The sequence below is a fragment of the Grampus griseus genome, assembly GCF_964374135.1.
Source record: "Grampus griseus genome assembly, chromosome: 7".
Classification (NCBI taxonomy): Eukaryota; Metazoa; Chordata; class Mammalia; order Artiodactyla; family Delphinidae; genus Grampus; species Grampus griseus.
In genome coordinates this window covers 226343-239909 of record NC_139001.1, presented here as the reverse complement: position 1 = coordinate 239909, position 13567 = coordinate 226343, and the positions used below count along the sequence as shown (strand labels likewise).

The 13567-nt window shown below is 45.3% G+C and overlaps 1 protein-coding gene across 4 annotated transcripts in view; it reads right to left on the bottom strand.

Annotated features, from left to right (window-relative positions):
- THAP4 (THAP domain containing 4) overlaps window positions 1-13567 on the bottom strand; it is a 40899-nt gene that overhangs the window by 26429 nt on the left and 903 nt on the right. For 3 of the 4 annotated variants that reach the window (XM_082658642.1, XM_082658643.1, XM_082658644.1), the window contains exon 2: window positions 10979-12165. In XM_082658642.1, coding sequence (XP_082514768.1) covers window positions 10979-12165 — 1187 coding nt within the window. Of the gene's footprint in view, window positions 1-10978; window positions 12166-13567 lie in introns of those variants that run through there. The other variant, XM_082658646.1, reaches the window with a different exon arrangement.

Below are 13567 nucleotides of genomic sequence, written 5' to 3'. Positions count from 1 at the left end.
ATGACCATGTGGGTTTATTCCAGTATACAAGGCTGGTTCAGCACTCTAAAATCAGTTAATACACTCCGTCACATCAACAGGCTAAAGAAGAAAACTCAAATGATCATATCAATGGATGCAGAAAAAGTGACAAAAATCACTTTTCATGATAAAACTCTCAATAAACTAGGAATCAAGGGGAACTTCCTCAACTTGATAAAGAACATCTATTTAAAAAACCCTACAGACGGGAATTCTCTGGCAGTCCAGTGGTTAGGCCTCCGTGCTTTCACTGCTGAGGGGAGGGTGCAGGTTCAATCCCTGGTCAGAGAACTAAGATCATGCAAGCTGCATGGCGTGGCCAAAAACCCCCCCAAAACCAAAAAAATGCTATAGTTAATGCCATACTCATGGTGAGAAACTCAAAGCTTCCCTACGAAGATCAGAAACAAGGCGAGGATGCCCCCTCCCCACTCATACAATGAACTGGAAGTCCCAGTTGATGCTACAAGAGAAGAAAAGGAAATAAAAGGTACACAGAGTGAAACAGAAAAATAAAACTGTCTTTGTTCTCAGATGACATGACCGTCTATGTAGAAAATCCTAAAGGATCCACAAAAAAGTTACTGGAGTTAATCAGCAATTATAGCAAGGTTGCAGGATATAATGCTAACGTACTAAAGTCAATTGTTTCCCTATATACTAGCAATAAACAACTGGAATTTGAAATTTAAAAAAATAACATTTATAATTGCGCCAAAAAAAGAAGGAAATATTTAAGTACAAATCTAACAGAATATGTAAAGATTTATGAAGAAAACTACAAAACTGATGAAAGAAATAAAAGAAGATCTAAATAAATGGATGGATATTCTATGTTCCTAGATTGGAAGATTCAATATTGTTAAGATGGTCAATTCTGCCCAACTTGATCTATTGATTCAACACAATCCCAATCAAAATCTCATCAATCATTTTGTGGATACTGACAAACTGATTCTAAAGTTCATATGGAGAGGCAGAAGACCCTGAATAGCCAGCACAATATTGATGGAAAAGAACAAAGTTGGAGAACTAACAGTACCCTATTTCAAGACCTATTATAGAGCTACAATCATCAATAAAATGTGGTACTGGTGAAAGAACAGATACATCAATCAGTGGAACAAAACAGAGTTCAGAACTAGACCACCACAAACAGAGGCAACTGAGTTTTTACAGAGGAGCAAAGGCAATACAACGGAGAAGGAACAGTCTATTCAACAAACGGTGCTGAAACTGGATGACTAGACTGAAAAAAAGCATCTAGACAAAGACCTTACACCTTTTACAAAAATTAACTCAAGATGGATCACAGGCCTCAATGTAAAACGTTAAAGTGCAAAACTTCTTAAAGAGACACAGGAGAAAATCTACGTGACCTTATTTGGCAATGAGTTTTTAGATACAACACCAAAAGCCCAATCGATGTAAGAAAAAAACTGATAAGGGCTTTATTAAACTTAAAAAATTCTGTTTTGCAAGATGCTGTTAAGAGAATAAAATAAAAAGAGAATAAAAAGACAAGCTACAGACTGGGAGGCTATATTAGCCACCCCCTACCAACCCCTCCAACGCCCCCCACCCTGCCTAAAAGCTTCCTGCCTCCTTCCCTGCCTCCTTCTTTGGACCCTAGTTTTAGAAAAATTCATGTTCCTAACCCATGTTTGTTTTTTTTCCCTACCATTTCTATCTCATACATTTTCATATATTTAACTTTATTACATAAAGAAGTAAAACAAAAAAGGACTTGTATTCAAAATACAGAAAGAACTCTTAAAACAATAATAAAACAACCTAATTTAAAAATAGGAAAAAAAAATAGGAGAACCATCTTTGAAAAGATGAACAAATTCAACAAACCTCTAGCTAGATGGACGAAGAAAAAAAAGAGAGAAGACTCAAATTACTAAAAATAGAAATGAAAGTAGGGATATTACTACTAATTCTACAGAAACAAAAAGGACTATGAAAGGACTATGGACAATTGCATGCCAACAAACTGGATAACCTAGATGAAATGGACAAATTCCTAGAAACACAAAACCTACTAAGACTAAATCACAAACAAATAGAAAAGCTGAATACACCTACAACTAGTAAGGAGATTGAATCAGTAATCAAAAACCTCCTGACAAAGATGAGCCCTGGACCTGATGGCTTCACTGGTGAATTCTACCGAACATTTTAAGAAGAACTAACAACAATCCTTCTCAGACGTTTCCAAAAAAATTGAAGAGGAGGAAACATTTCTAACTCATCGTATTGAGGCCTGAATAACCCTGATACCAATGCCAGACAAAGATACTCCAAGGAAAGAAAACTACAAGCCAATATCCCTTCTGAACACTGATGCAAAAATCCTCAACAAAATACTAGCAAACTGAAGTTAGCATCATATTAAAGAATTACATACCGTGACTATGTGGGATTTATTCCTGGAATGCAAGGATAGTTCAACATACAAATATCGATCAGTGTAATATGCCATACCAACAAAATGAAGGGAAAAGAACACGTGATCATCTCGATGCAGAAAAAGCATTTGACAAAATTCAACACCCTTCCATGACAAAAACACTCAACAAAATAGGGATAGAAGAAAACTATCTCAACACTATACAAGCCATATATGAAAAGCCCATAGCAAACATAATACTCGATGATGAAAGACTGAAGCTTTTCCTCAAAGATCAGGAACAAGGCGAGGCTGCCCACCTCACCTCTCCTATTCAACATAGTACTCAAAGTTCTAGCCAGAGCAATTAGGCAAGAAAAAGAAATAAAAGGAATCCAAATTAGAAAGGAAGAAGTAAAATTATCTGAGATGACATGACCTCATATGTAGAAAATCCTAAACACTGCACAAAAAAGCTATTAGATTATAGGTCATATAACTCAATATCAAAAAACAAACAGCCCAATCCAAAAATGGGCAGAATACCTAAAAAGACATTTCTCCAAAGAAGACATACAAATGGCCAACAGGCACATGAAAAGGTGCTCAACACTGCTAATTATTAGAGAAATGCAAATCAAAACCACGATGAGGTATCACCTCACACTGGTCAGAATGGCCATCATCAAAAAGTCTGTGAATAATAAATGCTGGAGACTGTGGGGAGAAAAGGGAACCCTCCTGCACTGTTGGTGGGAATAGGTATTGGTGTAGCCACTATGGAAAACAATATGGAGGTTCCTTAAAAAACTAAAAATAGAGCGACCATAGGATCCAGCAATCCCACTCCCTGGCATATATCTGGAAAAGATGAAAACTCTAATTCAAAAGGATACATGCACCTCAATGTTCACAGCAGCCCTATTTACAATAGCCAAGACATGGAAACAACCCAAGTACCTATCAGCAGTCAATCAGTTTAAAAAGAAATGTGGTATATATGTACACAATGGAATATTACTTGTCCATAAAAAAGAATGAAATACTGCCATTTGCAGCAACATGGATGGACCTAGAAAATAACATAATAAGTGAAGTCAGACAAAGATAAATATTATGTGATATTACTTACATGTGGAATCTAAGAAATAATAGAAATGAATCTATATACAAAATAGAAACAGGGCTTCCCTGGTGGCGCAGTGGTTGAGAGTCCGCCTGCCGATGCGGGGGACGTGGGTTCATGCCCCGGTCTGGGAAGATCCCACATGCCGCGGAGCGGCTGGGCCTGTGAGCCGTGGCCGCTAAGCCGGCGCGTCTGGAGCCTGTGCTCCGCAACGGGAGAGGCCACAGCAGTGAGAGGCCCGCGTACCAAAAAAAAAAAAAAAAAAAGAAACAGACTCACAGACATAGAAAGCAAACTTCTGGTTATCAAAGGGGAAAGGGAGGGGAGGAGGGATAAATTAGGACTATGGGATTAACAGATATACGCTACTACATATAAAATAAATAAGCAACAAGGATTTATTGTATAGCACAGGGAACTATATTCAATATCCTGTAACAACCTATAATGGAAAATAATCTGAAAAAACAAAAGACTGAATCACTTTGCTCTGCACCTGAAACTAACACAATATTGTAAATCAGCTATACTTCAATTAAAAACAAAACAAAACATCAATAAACCCACGGTGATTCATGGTGAGGCGGCTAAAGTAATCTGGTAATCCTTTAAGGAAAAAAAAAAGCTGTTGGATCTAATAAATGAATTCATCAAATTAGCAAGATACCAAAGCCAACACACAAACATCAGTTGCATTTCTATACACAAAACATGAACAATCTGAAAAGGAGACTACAGAAACAATCCCATTTATAATAGCATCAAAAAGAATAAAATACTTTGAAATTAACTTAACCACAGAGGTGAAAGACTTGTACAATGAAAACTACAAAACACTTCAGAAAGCAATTAAAAGAAAACATAAATTAATGGACACACATCCCATACTCATGGACTGAAAGGCTCCATATTGTTACACTGTCAATATTAACCAAAGCAATCTACAAATTCAGTGCTACCTCTCTCAAAATACCCATGTTTTTTGCAGAAATAAAAAAAACCATCCTAAAATTCATACTGAATCTCAAAGGATTGAGAATAGCCAAAACGATCCTGAAAAGGAACAAAACTGGAGAACTCACATTTCCTGATTTCAAAACTTACTATAGTAATTCAAAACAGCGTGATATTGGCACGAAGACGCATATAAACCAGCGGAACAGAACAGAGAATCCAGAAATAAACCCCCACATGTATGGTCAAATGATTTTTGACAAGAGTGCTAAGACCATTCAGTGGAGAAAGGACAGTGTTTTCAACAATCGGTCCTGGGAAAGCTGGACATCCACGTGCCAAAGAACGAAGGTGGGCTCTAACTGGTTAGGTACACGGCTGTCTAACACCATATGTAAAAACTAACTCAAAATGGATGAAAGACCTAAACGTAAGACCTAAAGTAATAAAACTCTTAGAAGAAAACATAGGATGAAAGTTTCACGACACTGGACTTGACAATGATTTCTGGAATATGACAACAAAGGTACAGGTAACAAAAGAAAAAATAGACAAACTGGACTTTAAGAAAATTGTTATAATTTGTATATCAAAAGGCAATATCCACATGGTAAAAAGGCAACCTACAGAATGGGAGAAAATATTTGCAAATCATATTTCTGATATGAGATCAATATCTAGACTATATACAGAACTCCTAAAACTAAACAACAAAAACCCCCCCAAATAACCTGACTGAAAAATGGGCAAAGGACTTGAACAGACATTTCTCCAAAGAAGACATACGACTGGCCAATATACACATGAAAAGATGCTCAGTGTGACTGACCGTTAGGGAGATGCAAACGAAAACCACGGCGAGACGAGACTGCCCCACACCCGTGAGGATGGCTGTTATCAAAAACACAGAAAACACGTGTTGGTAACGATGCCGAGAAACTGGAACTCTTGTGCACTGTCAGCAGGAATGTAATGTGGTGTATTCATTACGGAAAATAGTACGGAAGTTCCTCAAAAAATTAAACACAGAACTACCATATGAACCGGCAATCCCACTTCTGGGTACACACCCGAAAGAACAGAAAGTCAGGTCTTGAAAAGTTACTTGTACACCCACATTCATAGCAGCATGATTCCTAACAGCCAGTGGGTGGAAGCAACCCAATGTCCGTCGATGGATGAGTGGATAAACAAATTGTGGTCCATCCATACAATGGAAGAAAATTCTGTAGTATGCTACAACATGGATGTACGTTGTGGGCACTAGGCTAACTGAAACAGCTAATCACAGACGGACAAATACTATATGATTTCACTTACATGCGTCAAAATCATGGAGACAGAAAGTAGAATGGTGGCTGCCAATGGCTAGGCGCGGGGAGAGGGAGAGTTATTGTTTAATTGGTATAGAGTTTCAGATTTACATGAGTTATGGGCATGGATGGTGGTGATGGCTGCTCAACAACGTGAATGTATTTAATGCCACTGAACTGTACACTGACAAACTGTTAAGAAGATACATTTTTTGTTATTTGTATTTTAACTCAATATAAGAAAAGGAACAACAACAAAAAAGAAATGAACTACCAAACCATAAAACGACAGAGGAACCCTAAATATATACTAAGTGAAAGAAGCCAACCTGAAAAGGCTGCATGCTCTAGTTCACAGCATCCATACATCCCAATCAGGCGACATCCTAGAAAAGGCAAAACTACAGAAACAGTCTAAAGATCAGTGGCTGCCAAGGACTGGGAGGAAAGGCGCGAACAGTGGACAGAGAGGTTTTTAGGGCAGTGAAACTGCTCTGTGATATTGTAATGAGGATACATGTGCTCATGTACCTGTCAAAACCCAAGTATAAGGCTTCCTGCGGGCTGACCTGCCCGAGTGTTTCCAGGGGCGCACAGACCCTGGCCGGGACTCAGACGCGTGCAGTGGTCGCCTTCCTCCCCAGGCCTTCAGTGGGGCAAGGCTGGTGCTCCTGTGTTTGTGCTTGTTTGAAAGATTCCTCTTTTTGTCCCTTCCCCAACCATGTTTTTCTTGCCCAGCAATGATTCATCTTCAATGGTTTGAAATCACAAAATTTCTACCCACTCAATCTTTTACTTCATTCTACTGAGTTGGTCTTAAATAAGATCCTCTTGAGATTTGTATCTTTGAAAGATACTGTTTTGTTAACAATAGTTTGTCAGTGGAAAAAAAATCCAAGTATAAGACAGGAACCTAAATGTAAACTGTGGACTTAGTTAATAACAACGTATCTATATGGGTTCATAACTTGTAATGAATAAACCACACTAACACAAGTGGAAATGCAAGATGTTAGTAGCAGGGGAAACTGTGGGGGAATTTCCTGTACTATCTGCTGACTACTCTCAAACTTGCCTAAAAAAACCCTCTATTAATCAGAAAATAATCAATGGAAGGTAGGGAGTATGTAAAAATATAGATGAAACAAGAGTATCAGAATACTGATAAATGTTGAAGCTAGGGGGTAGGTACAAGGGGGTTATTATACTTTTCTGTTTAATTTGTACATGTTCAAGATTTCCACAATAAAAAGCTTTTAAAACTCCAAATTAGCTCAAGAACTGTCTGTATAATGAATAAAAGAGCAGGAAGAAAACAGATATTTTTGAAGCAAGTATTAAATTAAAACTGAGGGCACGGCTGAATCACACTTGATAGTGGACATCCTTGTCACATCAGGGACATTCACAGGTCAGTGGGCAAGGCGGGAATGGCACGGTCAGGGAAGGACAGAGAGGGGATGAACGCGGAAAGATGTTCATCCTCACTGGTTCACAGAAAGGCCAGCAACGCGGGCTGGTGCGGCATGACGCCTGGACTCAGCACGGGCTCAGGGACAGAGCACCCCATCCTGTGGGAATGCCATTCAGCACCAGCTTTCTGGAGGGCAAACTTCCCAGAGCCCGGAACCTGCAGGTCCACTGGCCGGGCTTCTCTGCTTCAGGGATTCTGTCCAAAAAAATGGGACTGGCTGAAAGGTCACGGACTGAATAAACATGTGTACAGTCCCTTCAACACACCCTATAAAATCATCAGAAGGTTCCTTCACCGATGAATGAAGTCGTAAGCACACTGGGAACGGTCAAGGGAGCAGATGCCAAGGAGAGCCGCAGGCGGGGACCGTGGCTCCGAGCGGGGCCCTGCATGGCCTCTCTCCCTCCCACCCCTCCCACTGCCCCTGGCCCAGCTCCTCCTGCAGCCTCTCCCTCCACCCCAGGGAGCCCAGGAGCAGAGGGGCAGCACCCACCCCCGCCCCCTCCTCAGGGCCCAGTGCGCTCCTGTCTGTCCTCACGGCTCTCCCTGTCCACCTGGGCCCCAGCAGACACCTGCTCCCTCGTCCGCATCTGACACACACAACTTTCCCGTGGAGCCGTGTTCCCTTCTGGCTACTGCCCACTGTCCCCACAGCTCGACCTCTTAAAGTGCCTGGTCCCCAGCCACCCTCACCGGCCCCTCCCTTCACTGGCTCTACACCCAGCTCCATTCCCACCACTCCAAGGAGACTGTGGTCACCAGTGACCCCATGTGGCCGAGTCGGCCATCCTTTCTCCATTCTGATCAGAGCTGCGGCAGCCCAGCAAAGCACCCCCCTTTCTACAATACCTTTTTCTCCCCCCTCTGCAGGCACACACATGCAACCTCAAGAGGCTGGGTGCTGGCTCTCTGGCATCAGCACCTATGAGGCATCTCAAACTCGATTCCTCTCAAAGTTTCTCTGTCATATGAGTTCCCCCCAAATCATTAACTATTTATCCAAAAGAGGGAAAAATTGGTAACGATAAATCATGGTGAATAAAGTAACCAATACCACGTGTACGTGCATCTACTGGGGAGATGAGGATTTGGAGCTCAGATCAGAGACGACCCGCAGCGGGGAGGGATGGGGGGAGGGACGGGGCTGGGAAGGGGCACAGGAGCCCCTCAACTCAAGCATTTACAGGAAGACAGGATGAAGGCTGACAGACACCCATCAGAATAGAAAAAGAAACAACGAGAAAGCCTAACAAATTAAAAAATAAAATAAAGAGTCAGGCCCAAGTTTCAATTTATCTATAATCCCAGTTGTAAACGGATTAAATTACTTTATATAAGGCTCTCAGATTGAGCTAAAATATAGCTACAAAATAAAGGGATATAAAAAGGTTGAAAATAAGGAGACAAAGAAGTAAAACTTTAAATGGGACAAAATAGGCCTTTCTGTTTGGTAACATGGAGGCATACTCACGTATCTAATAACATGGTCTGTAAATACAGTTAAACTGAACAGACATTCAAGAAGCAATAGCACCTCAGGAATCACAGTGACAGACCTACCTCACCTCTTAAAAATCAACAGATCAGGGACTTCCCTGGTGGTCCAGTGGTTAAGAATCTGCCTTACAATGCAGGGGACGTGGGTTCAATCCCTGGTCAGGGAACTAAGATCCCACATGCTGATGGGCAACTAAGCCCGTGTACTGCAACTACTGAGCCCAGGCCTTCTGGAGCCCACACTCCACAACTAGAGAGAACCCCTCGCACTGCAACGAAAGATCCCACGTGCTGCAACTAAGACCCAACGCAGCCAAAAATAAATAAATTAAAAAAAAAATCAGCAGATCAGTGGATACAATAAGTTAGGAAACAGATCAGTTGACCAGTAAAATAAGCTAGATCCAGCCTCAGCCAGACAGAACAATGTAACCAATCGATGGACAGGACACCTTCTTCTCAAGCTGTAAGGAAACAGTCACAAACAAAGAGCATTCTGAGCCACAATGAAACCTCAGAAGATTCTATAAAGCAAGCATCTTTAAGTCACTGAACCTTAACAATAACACAAAAAATTAACCCCCTTCCCCCAATCCATCCACTTGAAAACCACAACACCCTCCTAAACAACTCAAGTTAAAGAGGGAATCAAGACTGAAATTACAAACTCTTTAGAAACTAAGGGCAAGGAGAGCGACAGGAGGCGGGTCTGTGGCGGGGAGCCAAAGGGACAGAAGGAGGGATCCAGCCTCAACTGCAGGTACCGGGAAACATAAACTGTCCCCAAAGACGTTATGCACTTCCCTCCAGGAGCCAGAACAGCTATAAAACTCAAGAAAGCAAAAAGAAGTCAGGAAGAAGGAAGCAGAAACAACAACGGAGACCTAATCAATGCAGGCTGTTTGGAAAGACCTGCAATAGTGACAAACTTTGGGGCGTCTGACCAAGAGGAGCAGAAAAAGGTACCAAGAATATCAGGTACGAGAAACTACAAAAACCACTTTAAAATAACAGGAGAATGTAGTGTGTAACTCTGACCAGTACATCAGGATGGCTTTGGGTTTTGCTTTTGTTTTTGGTTGTGCTGATGGTTGTTGACCTGGGGGTCTAGTAGGCCCTGAACAGCCTGTCACACACTGGAGCCTTTTCTCACCTGCAGTGGTAATTGCAACCTGGAAGACAAACGCTGATTCAGACTAAATGCACGATGTGGTAGGAAAATGGTTTCCACCTTTATACACATAACAGGCAAAAGATACTAACCTCAAAACTGATTCTGTAAGAAATAAAAGTTGCCATGCTGCAACTAAGAAGCCCACATGCCACAACCAAAGATCCCATGTGCCGCAACTAAGACCCGATGCAGCCAAATAAATATATTTTTCATAAAACATTAAAAAAAGTCTAAGAATACACACTAATTTTTTTTTTTTTTTTCTGCAGTACGCGGGCCTCTCACTGTTGTGACCTCTCCCGCTGCGGAGCACAGGCTCCAGACGCGCAGGCTCAGCAGCCATGGCTCACGGGCCCAGCCGCTCTGCGGCATGTGGGATCCTCCCAGACCGGGGCACGAACCCTCATCCCCTCCATCGGTAGGCGGACTCCCAACCACCGCGCCACCAGGGAAGCCCTACACACTAAATTTTAATGGCAACCAGGAATAAAAGTGGGGAGGTGAGTGGGAAAGGGGAATTTTCACCACTTCTTAGCCGACGTATTTCTGCGGTGTTCTTACGAGAGAACATACTCTACTCGAATAGGTGTTTAAAAGTTTTAAAAAGTTATTATTAACGTTCAAAATGCTTAACGTCAGGATATTCATCACAACCCAACTGGAAAGAACCTCCTCATGATTTTAAGAGTCTCCTACGATCTTTCTAATGGCTCACCGCGTCTGTCTAAGCTTACGTTTCGACCCTAACTCGTTAGCAACTACTGTCTGCGTGAGGTCTGCGGCAGGAAGGGACCCCAGTGGGGTGGAGGACCAGCCGTCCGGGCCCCACCACCGTGGTTCTGGGTCTCCCACCCCTCCTTCCTCACCGGCTAAAGCTCCCAGCTATAGCCACCTCCCAGGCACCCCGGAGCCCAGACGGTGAGGCGAGCTCGCCAGCCTGGCTCCCCTTCTCGGGAGGCACCGCACGGCGCAGGCCCCGCGCTCGCGAACCCCAGCCGCGCGGGCGCCAGGCCCGGGTACTGACCGCGGCCGGGGGCCAGCAGGCTGCTCAGGTGGGGGAGGCTCAGCCGCCGCAGCCGGTCCAGCTTCTCCCGCAGCTCGCGCACCTGGCTGTCCGAGCGGCTGACCCTCTGGCGCAGGGCCCTCAGCTCGCCGTTCTTCTTCTCCACCTGCTCCTGCAGGCAGCACACCTGGCTCTTGCTCTGGCGGGAGGAGAAGCAGTAGGAGTGCAGCGAGTCGATAAGCTTGCAGGCTCCTGACGCCGACAGGATGACCTCGTTGATGGACATGGGGCTGGCGTCGCTGTGCTCGCTCTGCACGGCCTCGGCCGCCGGCTTCGGGGTCACGTCGGTCGGAGGCGCCGAGGGGCCCTGCGCGGGCTTCTGCGGCGTGGCCGTGAGCGATGAGCTCGCCGTGGGGGGCGCGCGTGGCGGGCTCTGCGCCGGCCCCTTATCGGGCCCCGGGCTGCTCCCGCTGCAGCCGGGCTCGGCGTCTCTCTTCGGCCTCTTGCGGTCCACGGGCTCCCGGGGGACGGCCGGCCTCTCGCGGGCATGCTTGGAGGAGAAACTGTAGGAATGAAGCGAGCCAATGAACTTGCAGGCCCCCGACCCCGGGGGGGTAAAGTCATCCACGGAAATGCCGCTCCTGTCCACCAGGCCCCCGTCCGGGGAGGTGGCGTTCTCGTCGCCGGCATCCACAGCACAAGTGTTGGCTTCTCCCTGGCCGCCGGACGCGGTGGCGGAGGCCGGACCGTCATCTCCGTGTCCTTCCAGAGGCTGTCGGGCCCGCTGCAGACCGGCGGCCTCCCGGGTAGCCCTGGCTGCGGGTCTGCCCTGTGATGCGCCCCGCTTCAGCTTGCGGGACTCGGGCTTGGCCATTAGGCTTTCACTCGAGCACGACGACGACGACCCTGCAGCGGCCTTCCCGTCGGCAATGTCACTTGCATGTGCCCTCAGACCCCCCGAGGCCTTCCTGGTGTCCTTTCTCCGGGGGCGGCCATGGCCTCCGGCCCCCCTTTTCTTCTCAGCCAGGTGGAAGATGGACGGCACGGCCGTGGGCTTGAGCAGGCGGTGCTGGTCCTCCAGTCTCTTGGAGAAGCTATCTTTGGTGAAATGTTCACTACAGAGGAAAGAATACTTAGTGGGCGTCCAGTTATCCCTCTGAACAGCCTTCAACCACTGGATCAGACGTTTTGAGTCCTTCAGGGGGAATCTGCAGGACAAATGACAAATTAGAAAAAAATAATTAAATGCCTCCCCCTACTACTATCAACTATAAAAGCAGAACAAGTGTATTTGCAAACACCCCAACCTGTGTTGACTTTATCCATTTAAAAACTTAACAAAGATCTAAGAAATACCTTCTACTTGCAACTTATTACTGAAATAGAAAGATGAAAGATGGCACTGCCTGCCCTTAAGAAGCTTACAGTCCATAGGGTGGATAAAGAGTGAAGGTAGATACCTCCTCCCAGGCTGTGGTAAATGCCCTGCAGGGATACAGAATCCTTGGAGAGACAGCACCAGATGGACAGCGGGAAAGGCTGCAGGAAACCCTGGAAATAGTTCCTAGAAGCTCATAGCTGGCCAACCCTCCTGGTGTGCCTGGGATGCAAGACTTGGGGTGCCCAAAGGAAGATGGTTGCCCCTCCCCATTTAGAAGTCAGGCCAAGCGTCAGACAGCAGAGATGGGAGCAAGAGGCCAGGAGAGCGTCCCAGACACACACACCCCCGCCCCCGTGCCCCAGCTGCGGCTCAAGGAGCTGAGGGTGCGAAACTAGCTTGCAGAGCAGGCGAGACTCAACAGCCGTGGCTCTGCGGCTCCCTTTGAAAAGCAACCAGTCCCTGGCAAACACTGAAAAAGACACTTAATGATCATTTTTTTCTCATTCAGTCAAGATGTCTACTTAGAAAACTCTGGTGAAACTACACATACGAGGGTGGGAGTAGAGCGGCCATTCCAGAGGGCTGTTCTGCTGCACCTGAGGTCACCTAACCCACCTGACGCTGCTGGGGACCAGGACCATGGGGACACCAACTCCTCATGAAGCTCCAAGCAGCATGATCCTCTAAATTTCCTCACTGCTTTGGGAGCCCATTACCCGAAGCTCCCCCCACCCCCCAGTTCCCACGTCCTCGGCCATTATGAATGCCAAGAGCAGCCTCCTCTGCAATGCTTTGCCTCCGTTTTCAAATACAGTCACAAAACTAAGGGCTCTGAAGGAAACTCAAGTAAGCATGCTGGCTGACCGCTGAAACGACCTGCTGTTACTATCCTGATAGGTTGCAACGACCTAAGACTTAGCGCAACCCACCATGAACTTCCAGTAAGACTACAGGACAAATGTCCTCCAGGTTTGCAAAACTTGAACACCATCCTGCAATATCAAAAGGAAAACAGAAAAGTATCCGGGAGGAGATTTCTAAGGTGAAGTTCCTTCTGCTCACTGTTCTGGTACCTCCAGCATGGAGGTTGTAGAAAAGGACTCGCCGTAAGAAGCTGAATTCCAGAGCCTTCACGAAGCAGGCCAGGCCAGAGAGAAGGCCAGCCCCTGTCCTGCCTCGGGCCGGTTTCAGTGGGCGCCCACGGAACAGAGCCCTCCACGACTCGCAGC